General features: G+C 38.1%; 1 protein-coding gene across 1 annotated transcript in view; it reads left to right on the forward strand.

Moving 5' to 3' along the window:
- The first annotated feature begins 3,189 nt into the window (after window positions 1-3,189).
- NOX3 (NADPH oxidase 3) overlaps window positions 3,190-17,183 on the forward strand; it is a 38,784-nt gene continuing 24,790 nt past the window's right edge. The window contains exons 1-5 of the mRNA XM_005150067.2: window positions 3,190-3,234; window positions 3,881-3,976; window positions 4,161-4,271; window positions 5,983-6,067; window positions 14,580-14,725. Of these exons, the coding sequence (XP_005150124.2) occupies window positions 3,190-3,234; window positions 3,881-3,976; window positions 4,161-4,271; window positions 5,983-6,067; window positions 14,580-14,725 (483 nt within the window). The remainder of the gene's footprint in view (window positions 3,235-3,880; window positions 3,977-4,160; window positions 4,272-5,982; window positions 6,068-14,579; window positions 14,726-17,183) is intronic.

Below are 17,183 nucleotides of genomic sequence, written 5' to 3' on the forward strand. Positions count from 1 at the left end.
CTATATCCATCTCTATATGTAGCATGGTAAAGCTTATCAAGTTCATCCAAGTTAATAACAGACAAAGTCAAGCACAGAGGAAAACTATGAAATGACTAGGGCAAAATTTAGAGTCAACTGAAATTATTTTGCCTTTGAAAAACAAGGCATGCATATCTAATAGTACAATTAGGATAGCCTAGCAAAATTAAATATATATAGGAATATGTATACAGTCTCATGCCAATCATGAATTTGTCTTGTAAAGGGTAAGTACTATTGAAAGTACTTAAAAAAATTACTAACAACCTCAGACAGAGGTTGCTGTCAAAGAGAATATAACTAACTGCGATTGAGATCTGCAGCAGTAATTGATATAAACATTAACATTAATGCTGAGATACTTACATGGAAGAATTCAGCACCTCATAAACCTTTTTCCACGCAAAAACTGACCTTTTAAGCTAAAGACAGAGTTCCCTGTCTCTTGTATAGGAACTCAGCATGCCCATCACTGCTTTTTCCCCAGCTGCCAGAACAAATCCCTTTTCATCCTTCTTCTATATCCTTTTTAGGACAGTTGCAGTTTATGATAATGATAAAACAATAACAGAATTGAATATTTCTTGCAACTTTAGTTAGATCTTTAATCAATAAAATATACTTCTCTGAGTCTTGTCTGAATAGTGTGTGTTATAAATTGGCTGAGACCACTGCAAACCAGTGTAAAATGATGATGACCAGCTCCTTTACAGAAAATGAAGCAATAAAGAGCTTTTGTGTTAGCTTTATGTTTTTATTGATAGGTACCATACAAGAGAACACACACGTTACCGTTATATATGAGAAAAAAACATAGCTGTTTCAACAGACAAAAAATAAAGTGCAGTTGATTCATCGGCTCCTTTAAGAGGACTGGCATCTGGACCACATGCACTTCAAAGTTAAATGTTGTACTGAGATGTACTGCTTTGAAGTACAGCTGCTGATCCAGACAAATTTTGGAGCCGAAACCAGCATATGAATCTGCTGTACTCTGAAAGAAAAAAATTAAAAAAGACTATTTCAGATGCCAGTTTTGACTCATTTTAGAAAATTGCTGTCTGGATCGGCTGAACTTCAAAGCAGAACATCGCAGTGCAGCGCTTCCCTTTGAAGTGCAGCTAATCCAGATAGTGGGTTTTCTCTCCCCCCCTTTTTTTTTAAGTAGTTAAAATTGGCATCTGACCTTACCAGTATTCCTCCTCACCCTCTGCACATTCTTCTTCCCTTCTCCCTTATTTCTTCTTCTTTTGACCTTTCTGAAAAATACAGCAATACTCATTATCTTGTTAGCTCCTGCATTGCCAAAGCTACTATAAAGAGGGTGGTTGTGGTAATAGCCTACATCAAGTCACATAATAGACAGTGGCCAATTACTACACATGGTTTATCATAAAGTTTGTTAAAAATTAATGTTTAATTTTATCATCCAAGAAAAATAAAGCTCAAAATAAATCCCTTATAACTGCTTGCATTCAGAGTATTCAAAACCACATTCTCATGGCTCTGCTAACTCACATTAATGATCATTAGCCCTGGTTTAAAAAGTAGCTGAATTTAATAGCATTTCAACTTTAAGTAATTTTTCTGTGACAGAAAGACTTCACAGCCAAGTCAGGAAGGCCTTAAGAAAATGGGTTTACCGGGGAAGGAATGAGTTTACTTTAAGCAGAGTTTGTATGGCTTCTGGCCAAGGGAGACAAAGGTAAGTGTAATGCACTCACCAGGACAGGACAAAAGAGGAGTTAAGACCTGGTCAGTCATGAGGACTTCCCTGCACTGGGGCTGTCCATGTTTTAAAGCAATCTCGTCCTTACGCCAGTTGTTGTCAGTGCTACTTTGTAACAGAGGCCAATTCCAGAGAATGTATTTCCCTCTGGAGAAGTGTATTAAAGTCAATGACTTATTCTCTTAGTAGATCTGGAAATCTGCTCTTCACATTGAATATAATCATGGTGTTGGCTGCTCAAATAACCACCTACTATAGAAAAGTCTTGAACAGACTAACAGCATTCTCTGTTACACTGGCCTGTCAAAAAGTTTTGATCTTGCTGAGAGGTACTAGAACCTGCTTACTTATTTTTGCAGATGGCTTGTTAGATCCTCATAGGAGTAGACCTCTGAGGAGAAAGAAGTAGGCTGAACAGTCCTCAGGACAAACCCTGAGGAACAGGAACATCTGGTTTTATATATAAAAAACTAATCTTGGGGGGGGGGGGGGGGGGGGGAAGGCTAAGCTCTAGTGCAGGACAGCGTTTGTGGATTACATTTGGAAGAGTCTTGTATTTCCCGAGTACCTTAAGTCCTGCCAAAGCAACATCACTTTGCAGACAATACGTGGGAGCAGGGTCTGGAGCTCATGAAGAGACCTGCTCAAGCCACATGCACAAGTCCGGAATGGTTTTGTCTAACCCCCCTGGGCTCAGATCTCTGAAATAAGCATCCTCTCCTCACCTCACAGGTCATGGATGAAGGCAGCTGATGTTTGTGAGGCTTGACACAGAAGCCCACTAATTGTTGCTTCTCTCCTAGCAGAGAGGGAAGGAAGTAGGATTCATGTCCTTACAGAGAACAACGTAATAGGAAAAAGAGAAAGTAACTGCTTATTTTAGAACTGAAGCCAAGTGAATGAAAACCTGTCATGCATTTTAACATTGTCAAAATCTACAATTGCAAGAAATCCAGATGAATGTTAGAGGGGCACCCTTCATTCTGAGAATTCCCAACTTCTGACTGACTTTGCCACTCCCAAGATCTTTTAGCAATATACATGTAAGGAATGCTCCCATTTGACACTAAATTAAAAGGCAAATCATGAAGACATACTGCCCTCTGTTAAAACTTCAAAGACAAAGCATTCCAGTACAGCAGGACAATTTAATGACAGCATCTCTCATTTGCTGAGAAATAACTCTGCAGAGAGAAAGGACTGGGCATTGACCAGCATTTTATTTACACAGGTCATGAGACATGTCAGCTGGGTGATCTGTTCTTGTCAGGCAGTCCTTAATTAGAAAATTCCTAGAGAGAGCTCCTGCTCCCACTACGTGCTTATTAAAATCTAAAGACAAAAGGAGTTAGTAGAAAAGCCTGAGGAATGGATGGAGAACTCAGGTTACACTGGAAGGCAGGAGTCAGCTGCTGCTAACATAGGGAGAGGCACTCAGGATGGGATGCTGGATTTTGAATGAAAAACTATCAGTGCTGTTATTAGTGAGTATTTTTAGCATTAAAATATATCTAATTGGATACATATAAATATTTTAAGCTTGTTTAAAAGACATTTTATGGTTTGCTTACAGTAATACCCCCAAGCTTAATGTAAAACTTGCTATAAAATATTAATCAGCCTTTTTATAACTTGTCTTGAAAACAATTTAAAGTCTTTCTTTTTTTTTAATTATTTTTAAGTCCATGTACTTTAGACCTCAGATAAAGGGAGCAAGGGTTTGCAATTGTAATGGAAATGATTTTTTTAGAGGTTTTGATGAACTGAGCATGGGGATAGAGAAAGGAATTTCCTCAGTTTCTAACTCCCTCAATTTCTGGAATTCTTTAATTTTGGCTTTTATAGCCTTCTTAGAGACCAGGCTAAGACCTATGTTTAAGATCAAGTTTAGCATCACACAGTAAAAATCATCTATCTCCTCTACTGGGGATATGGGGATAGGATTGTAATTGTGCATTTCCTAAAGATGGCCTCATTCCAGTAGGCATTCATGATTTCAATCATCTGTGATCAAGAACTGCACTGCATGCTGATTTTGAAGTATCTCTCAGATAGTTTAAAAACTATAACCATAACCAGCATTAAAAGATACTGTAAGTGTCACTAATCTGTCGCCTGTCTGCTTTGTAGCTGGTGTGGCTGGGACTGAATTTCTATTTGTTTATTGATACTTTCCACTGGTATGAAGATGAAGATGCTTACATTTATACACGGATTATGCTGGGAGTAAGTACAAGTTTGATTGTTAAAGGGCTCCACAAGAAGAATGTATGCATAGTCTAACTATATTTTTGATACTTCAATAGTAATAATCTCCTACGAGAGTATTATGTTAATATAGTATTCTCTTTATTTTTCTCTTCCTATACCAAGCTTGTAATTTAATTTCTTTATGCTGTTGTATCTTCAGTCAACCCTGGCTTGGGCAAGAGCTTCTGCAACGTGCCTTAATTTTAACTGCATGCTAATCCTGTTACCCATCAGTAGAAACCTTATTTCATTCTTAAGAGGAGCAAGCATTGTAAGTATCATTTCTTAAATAGCCACATTATTCTCCCTTTTTTATTTCCATAGTTCAGCAGTATTATCCATATCAAACATTTTCCGAGGAATTTTAATTTTTGATAGAGAAGTCTATACACTATTGCTTAGTTATTACCACTTAAATTCATGACTGAAGAGAAACAAACGGCTTGTTTAACACAGTGCTGTAAATGCAACACTGATTTTGGCAGCCACTGCATACCATGGAGTCATGAAGAGAAAAGTGAGGAGCTACAAAAAAGGGAATATAATAATGCAGCTTGGCCAAATGGAGGAAATATGCATCCATCATGTGTATCCTGTGTAGCTACAAAGTAAAAACTGGAGAGGGAAAATGTACAGATACATAAAAGTGAGGGCATAAGGATAATAAGGAACATATTTAAGCCCTTTTGCCTGAATGGCCACCATTCAGGTCTTACTTTTTTTACACAGGTTTTTGTAATGGAGTGGTCATCTGGTCAGATGCAGTGAATTCACTTGCAGTGAATTACTACAGTCAGGGCAATTCCAATACCATACGTTTGGGTAAAAATATCACTGATCACTTCATGACTCCAAGAACAACAGGAATTTAGAAATGGTAACATTATTTTATTGTAAGTTGATTCTCAGTTCAGTTCTACCTTTTTTTTTTTTTCCTTCAGAGTCAGAATTACATTTCAAGCAGTCTTTAGGCTGGGAATCAACACTTTTATCATTGTCTGAGACCAGGAGCTGAGCATTTAAGAAAGCAAAGTCTCACTGGACTGCTAAATCAGTTTGTGAATTATCATTAAATATATGCATGCCCAGTTACATGCCGAGTAAGAACTCAGAGAACTGGAACTCTTCTCATAGAAAATCAATGCTTTGATCTCTGGACAATATTCTGCTTCAAAGAGCATGGTACACAGCAACTTGACTGGCTCCAGCATGGCCAGCACAGTGACTCTCCAATGAGGTGCTGTGTTCTTGGCATTGCACCCAGCAGTGCTACAGACACTTGGAAGATTCATTAGTTAGGAAACAATGCAGATACATGCCAGGATCTTTGGCATGGCACTGTGCCAGGTCAAGAGATCAATCCAGGTACCCACAGCACCATTCAGAGACTGAATTAGGTCCATGAGAGCTGTCTAGGTTCCAGCAGAGCATGCATTTTAGCTCACTGCAGCCTGCCCTGCCCCGGGCCAGCTCTTGCAGAAGCAGCCAGCTGGCCATGAGCACTTCCAATAATGGGAAGACACCTGAGGTCTAGACAGCCTCACCCTCCTGGGGTGTGCATTTCATGAAAGCAGTGAAAATGTTTACATTGCACGCTGGCTTTGCCAGCAATTCAGCTGTGTTTATGCTGTTTATGTTTACCTGAGCTTGCAGAGCAGTGGTAGTCCATGATGGTATCCTTGTACCAGCAAATGAGTTAATCACCAGTCCAGATAAACCACTTGCAAATCACAGTTAAATGTAGCAGAGTTTTATCAAGACTGTTATTGAGCCCCTACATCAGTTGAGAAGCTTAAGAAACTCTGGAGTGTCACTATGCTGAAAATAGCTACCTGAACCACAAAGTTAAAGCTAACCCAAAACTTCCACTGAAATCTTCAACATTCCATTTTTAAAAGTACTGAACTCCTCTCTTCTCTCCAAAATCTGAGTTGTAAAGAATAATAGGATTGATATAAAAGAAGTTCTGCTTTTTCACCAAGTGCTGTGGAGGAGCACTGAGGAGACAGCTTGACAAAAACATCACATTTCACAAGATGGTTGCCTATGGAATAGCTATAAATGCAAGTAAGCTTTTCCTCTTTTTTTTTCTTCTTTGCCTTTGAACTGTTTTGAATTTCACAGTGATTCTGCATAATGCTGTAATCCCTATCAGCTCTCAGACATGCTATTTTAGTGCAATCATTTGGTGACTGCAGCTTTAAATAGGTGTAGGAGTCCCATCTGATTAACTATTTGTAACCCTTTTTGCTTGAGAGAAGTTTGACTGTTAAGTCAATAACCTCCCAACCTGGATAACAAGTACTAGCTGCCATTTAGTCTATGTGAGCAGCTTGTATGCTCTTAATATTTAGTGTAAATAACTTTCATTAAAATCCTGAGGGTAGATGCTGGGGAGATGACATGGCATTACAGTCTGATTTCCTAAGGAAATTGTGCTTAAGAGTGAAACCACTCATCTGTGCACTGCTACCTCTTCTTCAACAATTTTTCAAACAGGCAATAAATTAAATCTGAATTTTGACAGGCAGCTGCCTCAAAAACATTAGGTTTCTAAATTTTATTTTTTTTTTTTAAATAGGGGATGGGTACAGGGAACTAATGGCACCCTTGAGGGAAAAACTGGACTTTGAAATCAAAAGTTATCTGTCCTGCTGGTGCTAGTGACTTACTTAGCTACAGGTTGAGCCTGGCTGGGAAGAAAACACAGCACCTTCTTGTTCTCCAAGTGATTAAAGGACCTGGAGAAGACTGAAGCTTGTAGGAATTAAGAGAACATGAGGCAGACAGGAGATAGTATGGGGAAAGGGGATGTGCAGAGAAGGAAGAACAAAAGGCAACATGAGGAAGGACATAAGCACATAGAAATGGAGAGGTATCTGGGGCAGATAGTGTTCTTAGAAAATGTGAAGGAGGCACAGGGTTATTTGCAAGCATAAGACACTGCAGGGTAAGAGTTCTATCCCCAGGCTGTTCTAGTGAATCCTGGACCCAGTATTTCTTCAGTCTACATGGGGGTGCTGCTTTTGTGTGTATAGGCTTCTGATGTTCCCACGTAGTGAGACAAGAATATGAAGTCAGGATTGCCATCAGGAATCAATAGCTGAAATTTGTCCTTTGTATGGAGTGCTAAAGTATTCAAAAGAGAAGGCCCGGGATGAGAACATGCATCTTATAGGGTATTATGATGATTTACTTATCTGTCATGGACATTAATTTATCAGAGTTCAGTTTCAGCATAAAGCAGATTCTTACAGAACGCAACATTGCTTCTTTAATTAACAAATCAACCCAGGAATGTAAATTAACCAACTTCTACTTGGTGTATAATTTGTCATGCTCCAGAAAGAAAGCAAAACTGCACAGTCAAACCTTTAATGTTTTTGGTTTTTACATTCATATAAAAGTGTTTGCTAGTGCATTAAGGTGGACATTTTGGGAACTGCAAATCTATCAGAAAAGTGATTACTTTATGGCTTCAGTAATTCCAAAGAAAAAGACACAGGAGCTGTTGTGAAATGACAGCAAGCACCATTATTTAATTCTGTCACTCTCTAGGGAGAAAAGGAGGGTTCATTATTGGGTTGTTATTTGGGTTGAGTGTTTTTTCCAGAATATAAAATGAACAAATAGTCGATGAGATATTTGAGGAAGAAAACAAAAGACAGGGAGGTCTAATGAGCAAAGCATGATGACTTGCAAACTCATGCTTCCCTAACAGACAAGTGATAAACAATTATCATATTTGGGAAAACAGTGCATTACTGCATAGTCAGACCTGGGGAAGAATGGCCAGAAACACAGTTGCCTGAAATTAAATTTCAAATTAATTAAAAAAAAATGCAGTAAATATGGTGAGAGATACATTTCAGAGTAAAGAGGTATCCGCAAGTATACTGAGTCCATTTTAATAAAATTTAAATGTTAAAATGATGTGTAAACGTGCCATTTTCCTTTCAACTGACACATTATTTATCCGAGTACTACCTATATTGCCTTTGTTACACAAAAACATAGTCAACATTTATCAGTCTATTGCAATTTAGTAATTTTTAGTTAAATTAATGTTCTTCCCTGTATGATCAATAGCCTAAATGTGGTGGCAAGAAGTTAAATCAATTTGAAGATCAGATCAGTAATCTTAGCCTCGCTATATGAAATTGTAGACGCCTTTATTATTAAAGTAACATGTATTCATCTCAGCATGCCAGGTGGTGTTATTCCAGCATATTTATTTAATAGCATGCTAAAAATAGTCAGTACAACGTTAGTATTGTCTGGCTTCTAACAGGCAGCCAGCTCCGCCGAGGTGCGCATGGCCTTGGAAGAACTACATCTGTACCTTTAATTTTTCATCAGCTCTAATACAAATTCAAGAGCAGGCTTTAATTGGTCAGGTCATAAAGGGATATAATTAGAGACTAGTGGAAGAGGGAAGTTGGAGGAAAGAGAGAGAGTAAACAATGCTATCTATAATCAAGGGCATCATTGAAAATTCAGTAAAGGGGATTCTGCTTAGTTTGGCTTCCTGCGTTCTGCATGCCTGTCTGTGATAAGAGCTGTCTGGGAGTTATTCACCCACTAATAAATCTTCCTTATAGACCTATAACTCTGCTAGAATAAAATCATAGTTTCATGCACTCTCAGTTTGATCAGTGCAAACCATTCTATGATTTCTAATGCAAAAGAGACTTTTCAGTTGAGACACAGTTGTCTGGAGCTTAAAGATACAGACAAGAGATAGTAAATAACATTTCATACAAATCCTTCCTCTTAATGTATTGTTTTTTAGCCTCTTAAGAAAGTACACTCATACATTTTCTGATATGGGAAGTGTTGGGAGAGTTTTATTTTACTTTGATACAAGGTGCATATTTTGAAGAACAAACTGCTTCTTGTGTTGTTTTGATGTTTGCAGAAAGGTTATATAGGTGTATAGCTCAAACACCTTTTGAACTATGATATGAATAAAGCTTAAACAATTAAGGGAAAGTAGGGAAGGACAGTAAGGCTCTTTGTAGTTAGGCTGTTTGAAAAGGTGGTTGCTGCTCCTTAAAAATTCCAGCACTGCAATTTTCTTTAGAAACATACAAAACACAGACTGAAATACAGCAATGTCAGGTATGTTTGGCTTCTTACAAGCACTGACAAATCTATAGCTAAAAATACCAGAAAACCTTTCCATTCGCAACCACATTTTGGTAATGGTGGCTGTGTAAAAAGCTTTGGTGACCTGAGTCACATTTTTGTAGAAGTGATGAAGTTTTCAGGGAAGCAGATGCTTATCTTCAAAAGAGGTTGAGCTGATATCTCAGTGTTGTACTTCCAGAAATTACAGGAAATCCAATTTCCATTAAACTGCATTTTTTTAGTCATGCTGCTTAAATCCAGCCTTAGTGCAAGGACTAGCAAAGAAACTACATTAAATTAAATATTCTAAGCTTCCAGCTAGGTTAAAAAATGGTCCAAGTCATTGGATTCTTCTTTGATGTTTATGACCATTCTAAAAAAAATAATACTCCAATGCAAGTATGTGTCACTATTGTTGTAATTTTTACAGAACCTGCACCTTTTAGTCCACCAAGAAAGCATGAAACCGAATGAAGAGTTCTGTGTAACTAAAAAAGGCACAAGGCAGTGTGTGGCTAAAGAATCCAGGCTTGGTCAGGTGCAGAATTCCCCATGCCTAGGTTAGCTGCTTGCAAAGCTATTTTCTTCACTGTAGGCAGAAAACCCAGGATTTGACCCTTTGATTTTATCATGATGGGTTTGTTAAGCAAAACATTTAACTGCTAGCAGCAAGCTCCAGTTTGATTATTATCCTGTACAGGCATGCAGAAAAAGAGTGGAATCTTGTTCTCAGATAAACACATGCAATTTCTGTTTAGTTCAATCAGAGTTGTGCATGCTTCACTGAAGGCACAATTGGTTGAATAAGACTAGCTAAATTGACCAGACTTTCAAGATAATTTAATTACATCTCTTTGTATTTAAGAATATGTACAGTAAACACCCTGCTCTAATAGCAACCCTTTTCCTCCCTCCCTCCTCCCAATAAAACCTTTTATTTGATCTCAGAGGTGGATTAGATATAACATCTTGGAGTCAAATACAAATTAATGTATGTTAAGTGCTTCGGAGTTTCCAGACGTTGCTAAAAACAACAATGAAAATCCTTCAGTCTTCATGTAGAGTTATAAAAAAAACCCTTTGTTCAAAAGATTACATGATTTATTCTGTACTTTATATTTGGTTATGCAGAATGAGAAAAAAATTGAATTGAAAATCCTAAGATGTAATACTTCAAACTTTGCTCTCCTGGTTAACTTCCCTAAATGGTGCAGGGAAAAAAACTCACAATTGGTCTAAGCTCAGATTTCAGAAATTCACATATTAATTTTGGAATTCCTTAGTAAATTCTATACACTGCAGATGCAAAGACCTTCAGAAAATGCACTTTAGGGATGTAAAATATTTTAGCTAATGGTAATGTATCCAGTGCCAGACTTTTTAGTCTGCCACAACTATTGTACATTAAATGAACCACAATGAAAAGGGAATTAGATCTTTGTGTTACTCTTACCATCCAGCTATAATTCACTTTTGGATTGCATAATTTTTTCCTAGCAGCACACAAAACCCATCAGAGGCATTAATCTAATAACACTCTAGGCAATATTTAAGATGATGGGACACTCAGGTAAACCAACATATTCAGTATATCTTTAGTCTGTTAATGTTTTCAGTATATGATTATACTCTGTACATTAACAGCTTCCACAGAAAAGCTTGTAGAAAAAAACACTCAAAACTCTCCTGTTCATTCTGGAAGTCTTCTATGCTTTTAATATCCTCTACTCATTAGCTGAAACCTGGAGGGAATGTCACCCAGTAGGGAAGATGTGGTAAATCTCAGAGAAGTAGGTATGATGATATTTCCATTGACATAACACTTACAGGAAAGCAGAACAATATGCAGATAGACAAAATGGTGTCCTTTAAAAGCCTGCAGAAAAATCTGACTAGGTAAAGTTGCAGAAAGTGGATCTTTTCTTTCAGGGAAAAATTGCAACATGACTACTCTTCATTAAATCTTTGGCTCAAGACTTGGGAAGCTACATCCATTGAACCCATTTTATTTTTTTTCTGTTCAAGACTAGAAATAAATACTCTGATAGGAATTGTGGGACCTCATTTCACTCTCACCGGCTGGCATACACCAGATAGCACTGGGTTTCTTATTGCTGCTGGCAGGACTAGAATTTGTACAAATCATGTACAACCCTGCACTTTGAGTAAAGTGTGGGATTTCATAACCTCCTAAACAACGGAAACATCATCATTTAATGTAAAGGCCTCACAATATGCAGCATTGCTTTTTAAAAAATCTGTGTGTTTTGGACATGAAAAAGAGAAAGTGTGTTATGCTATGAACAGATTAAAACCTCCATCTCTAGTCAGTTACTATTCTAAATGAGCAAGGACAGTCAAAAACCTGCAGTTTACATGCTGCAGAGAACCCTTGGTAAATCAACAGTATCCATTGTAACTGTGTGAAACTTACATGGTGACTATTACATCATACCAGAATCAGAAAGAGCATCCTGCAGGTGTAGACAAGAGGCCCAAGCACCAGTAATTGCTAGCAAATGCCAAGATATAACTGCTCAGTAGATTCACTCAGAGGATCGCTGTCAGGGCTTTTAAAGATTTCTCTCCCCTTTCCCATAGTCCAGTACCGCACTACATGCAGCATGTAACTCCACAACCTACCACAGACTGTGGTCTGTTACCCCACACTCCTGTCCTCTGAGTTCACTTTGAGATGTCAGAAAAATCAGGTCCTTGTCAAGCAATGACTTGGTTCTCTTCCAGTGGATCTGATAGCACCCTTACCAGGCCAAAACATCTGTTCTGAAAGGAGTCTCTTGTTTGAACAGTTTTCCCCCTTCTCACTCAGCACTTAAAAGTGCTGTTACACTTAAATACATAAACAGTGTTTATATACTGCTTATACATCAGTTGTACGCTGGGGAACAGATTGCCACAGCCCCCACACAGCTGCCACCTAAACCCTGCAGCTCAGAAACTCTCAGGCTTTTAGGTTTTGACAGCCTGAATCCACACATTTCAGCTGCTTCCTGTGGTCTAGTGTAACCTTCCTTCCAGCATCCCAGCACTGCAGAGGTGCTGGGAGCACCCTCTCACATACAGGTTCACGGGAGCATTTTCTGCCTGATGCTGGCTGGGTTGTTTCACATGCAGCACCTAATCCATAACAATGACATGCCAGGTCACTGAGTCCAATACCCTCTAATGCTCACAGTCACGTCATATACGCTATTTCATAAAATGACCAACCTTCAGCTGAAAGCTGCTGAGATTGCTTGATCCCATTATCCCGTTTATTGAAAGGTTATTTTAGAGTCTCATTCCTTTGATGGCTTGAATCTGTCTCCTAATTTCCAGGCTCATTTTATCTCTGTGCAGTTCATACCCATTTGGATTCAGTCTCCATTCTGCTGAAGCTATTCCAGCTTGTATAAATAATTTATTATTCATTGGGCCAAAGATTCAGAAAAAAATGGGAGCTTGGTTTTGCAGTTTGGGTGCTCAGGGCATTCCCTTGGGATGGTTGTATCAGCAAATGTTTGATTATTTTGTTAAGGGTTTCACTGGGAGACAGCTCACAAATGAATAAAGAGTCAGCCCAGTGACTAGGACACGTGATTCAGTTTAAAGCCCAACTTCAAATTCAAGTAACAAGGATTTTCAAACAGGTCTTTCATCTCTTAGTGAGTACCTCAGCATGGGTCAATGAGGTGAAGCAGGCATTGGGGAGTGGCTGGAGGGAGTCTTAAGGTGACATAACATTTTGAATGAAATGCAACCTGAAAGTCAACCAACCCTAGCACATCTACTGCTCTAGAAAGATCACCTCTGAAGAAGAAAGTTAAAATGACCTCACTTCAGCCTGGACACATGAACTAACCTACTGCTGGGGAAGAGAGTAGTCTTCTACCTTTTTGTACTGGCTGCTTTAAGCATGTCCATGGCCAGCAGCCTACCTCAACTCATATTCCCATGCCCCAGCTCTTCATAGGTGCTGCAGAGGAGCTGGACTCCAGCATCAGAGTGAGGGAGCTGTCTAAGTGGATATGCACCTGAAAGACTTCGCAATACCAAAGTATCGATGCATTTAATTCTGTGTTTTCATCTGTGATTACACAGTGACTAGCACAACCAGCACAGTAAGACATTAGTTTTATGCAGTTACAATTAAAAAAAAAATGAGAAAAAAGAAAAGAGGAAGAAAAAGGAAAGAAGAAAGAAGGAATAAGAAAGAGAGAAGAGAGAAAAGGAGAAAAGGAAAAGAAAAAGGAAAAGGATAAGGAAAAGAAAAAGGAGAAATAAGAAAAAAGGAAAAAGTAGAAATAAAAAAGGAAAAATGAGAAATAAAAAGATAACATAAAAGAAAAAAAAAAGAAAAATAACTTTGAGAGAATGTTGTTCAGGGAAAAAAGTCGCATTTTGGTTTACTAGAAATACTGCCTTTTAGAAAGGTTTTTTAAATGGTCAGGGACAGGAACAGATAACCACTGAAGGAGAGATGATAAAAGGAAGCTAATTATAAAATCTAGAGATAGCATATCCTAATAGGTGTACTGTAAACATATAATTGTTTTTCACTGTCATTTTTTCATCCTTTGGCATTTAATATTTTGCATTAATTACAACTTTACTGTAATGGATTTGAGAATCTCTCATCCTGAAAACTGAAATTCTGCATGATTACGACTTTACCTGTTAGCCAATTATAAAACAAAATCCTTTCTCTTTTCTTCTTTTGAAATTATCACCTTTCCACTGAGGAAAAGAATTACAGGGGTTCTCACTTCACTCGAAGGTATTTTTCTAAACTGACCATTTCATATACCTTTGGGAGCAGGCCAGAAGTAGAAGTGATATATGAAGCTCAGAGCAAGTCAGATTTAACACTGTGATTCAGACTTCTCCCTTAGAGCCATAGTTCTGGTGGTTTTCCCAGGCTCCACCTGTGTAAAGTAATGCTATAGCTACTTGTTAATAGGGGACAGGTATTGGACGCATCTCTTAAATATCCCCAGTGCAAGCTGCAAACTGGTCTATGCCTAAAAGAGATAAATTAGTGACCTGCATAGCAATATTAGACCATTGCACATCCTAATATATTAATGGGGGAAAAGGGGATTTTAATCAGTTTAGCTCATTTTGAACAATTTAAAATCAGAGGCAAACACCTTTATCTCATCTCTCAAGAGGTTCTCCTTTGATGACACCAAAGACTGTGTGGGCACTTGACTGTAATCATGGAACTGACCCCAGAGCTGTTTGTCTCCTCTCCAACGTGAAGCAGCTGCTTCACATTGGACACTTATTTCATACAATTTTCCTTTTTATGCACCTTAACCCATGCAAAGTCCTCAGTGTATGCCCGAGGTTTTCAAATAGTTTGTAATGTGCTTAATGAAGTTACTTCTGGCATTGTGGACACGTACAAGTGTGTCTGTAATTTCACACCACTCTTTCTCTCATGCAGCCATCCATATTGTTGCCCACTTGATCAACATTGAACGGTATCATACCAGCCAATCTACAGAAGCTGGGGAGTTACAGAATAAACTTTCTGGCCTTGGCAAGGGTCCAAATGAAAGCTATTTGAACCCAATCAGGACCTATGAAACAGTAAGCTGTCACTTTTTGGTTTTCCTCATCTAAAAAGTTTTCCTCTGTGGATTCTATTGTCAGTAAAACTGTATTTCAAAGCCTTTTAACCAGTGTGAGAAGGTGCTGCCAAAGGTTAACCTCAATTTCAGCTGAAAACACTTACTGAGAGCTGCAATTTTCAGGTTACTAAGCTCAAAGAAATGTCTACAGTATTTTAATTAGTTTGTCAGGAGACAGCTGGTGGGGGAAGGATAAGGAGTGTTGTGAATAGTAGGCAATGAAATAAACCTGTAAAGAATTAGAGAAAAAAAAATCAAACAACAAAACCTAAACTATAAATACATGGAACAAACACAACTTCTTTCTAGAAAGAAAAAAAAGATAAATAAACCAAACCCCAAACAAAACAGAAACAATAATATTTCTTTCACAGTTGCTATTTGTCTCTCCCCAAGGTTATGCAGTATTTTCTCAACCTGGGGGTTGATTCTGCCTTGTTACATATTGAGCATGGTGGCCCACGGAAGAGCAATGCAAAAACACCTGGAGGCTTTCTGTGTATAGGAAGCAGTGCATGGGGAAACTGTGTACTCTTTCTGAGCTAAGCAGGACTGTGAGCACCTCAGCCCTGCAAATAAATGGTTCTGCTTACTTTGTGGAAAAAAAGAGACTGTGCCTCCTGTCCACCTCCTTGGTACTTCACAACAGCATTATAAGCTAATCCTCATAATACTCATAACATAAACAGCCCCTTTCTGCAAGGTGTGCGTGTGAAACATGCAAAAAAGCTCATCAGCTTTTTCTCCTTTTTCGATTACTCTGCATATCACATTTATATGTTTGCTTGTGTATAATGTAATATACTGTTACATATCCCAGGGTTGAAATGGCCCTGGTGAGACTTCCACATGTATTGTTTCTGCTCTTCAGAAAATTTCCACATAGTCAGCATGCAATAAGGATTGCTTGAACACCATGGAGTGAGGTTCTTTTGATCAGTAGTGTGCTTCATTGAAAGAAGAAACAAAGTGAGACAATGGCTGCACAACCATCAGCAGGATTTGGCAGTACTTTCAGATCCAAGGCATGTTGTTCTGTTTTCTCTCACTTCCTTTCCAGTATAGATAGTGTGATTTTTTTCATCTTTCAAAATAAAAAAGTAAAGAATTCTAAAGTTTGACAAAATCAAGCAAATAAATGGGCTCAGCGATATGAACACAAAAGTCTTCATGTTAGTCTTGACAAAGTAGTCAGGTTTAACAGAACAGGACAGCGAGCCAAGGATGCAGCTGCACAGTCTTTCAGAGCAGAGTGCCCACTCTCACTGCACATGAGAGGTTCCCCTGGAACCGAAAAAAAGCTCACAGCTGTGAACGTGAGCCTACTATTTTTCAGTATGCATTTTTTTTCTTCACTAAGCCTTCTCTTAGGTGATACAATTGTGAGGTATGCCTCTAATTAGCATTAACATCCTAAATACCCTTGAGGAAGAAGGCTAGCATTTCTTGAGACGCTTTCCTAGATTTTTCACAGTAATATGCCCCACAATTGCCTTCTAATTTACAGTCTAGATTTTACCCCAACCTCTAATATTTATATATCTTTTATGAGCCACTTGTGCCTCAGTAGCTACATTCAGAATTAATAAATTATGAAGAAAAGCAAATAAAAGATTGTTTCTACCTTTGGAGAAGAAAGTTCTGAGAGCAACAATTCAGGCTTCCATTTCAGCTTCATCCTACCCCTGTAGTAGCAATGTACTAAGCGTATGACATTACTTCTTGTTTCATCTCAACATTCAAACTAGCCGCTATAGTGGAAGTGTTCAAAATATTACCTAGATCAATGCTGCTAATATGTAATAGGATCTGAACACACTCTTTGCAGGCACCAATTTGAAAATGTACTGTGTGCTGTCAAGTGTGAACATTTGAAAGAATGATTTTACTGTAAAAAGTGACTGGAAAAATGGCATTGTGGTATTTTGTCACCTCTAGGATTTCCATATCAAATCAGAACACTTTACAAGTACAATATAGGGGTTTTTTACTCCTAGTGTATTAAACTGTAGAACCAACTCAGGATCCAGAAGGCATTCTAAGTTCCTTTATTCTTGCCCATCAGCACCAAGAAAACTGATATATATGCTTCACAGGCCAAATGGGACTTCATTTACATTCTGCTGGCATATTTAGCTTGAGTCTCATCTTGTATGTGAGATTTTTACTGCTGTTCTTCATGATTTGCACATTACAACTGAAATCAGCATCTGACTGTTGTATTCAAAATACATCTTCATTCTCACTTCAGTTTATTTTGGTGGGTTTAGACAGATGTAACAAACGTGCTGATTCCTGTGAGTCATGAACAAGAAGGAACACATTCTAGCCCAGCATATTGATGTTTCATCAGTGACAAGCATAGAAATGTGAATTTAAATATGTCTTTTAAAAAATAAACCCAAGTATTATCCAAT

This window comes from Melopsittacus undulatus, chromosome 3, assembly GCF_012275295.1.
Source record: "Melopsittacus undulatus isolate bMelUnd1 chromosome 3, bMelUnd1.mat.Z, whole genome shotgun sequence".
NCBI lineage: Eukaryota > Metazoa > Chordata > Aves > Psittaciformes > Psittaculidae > Melopsittacus > Melopsittacus undulatus.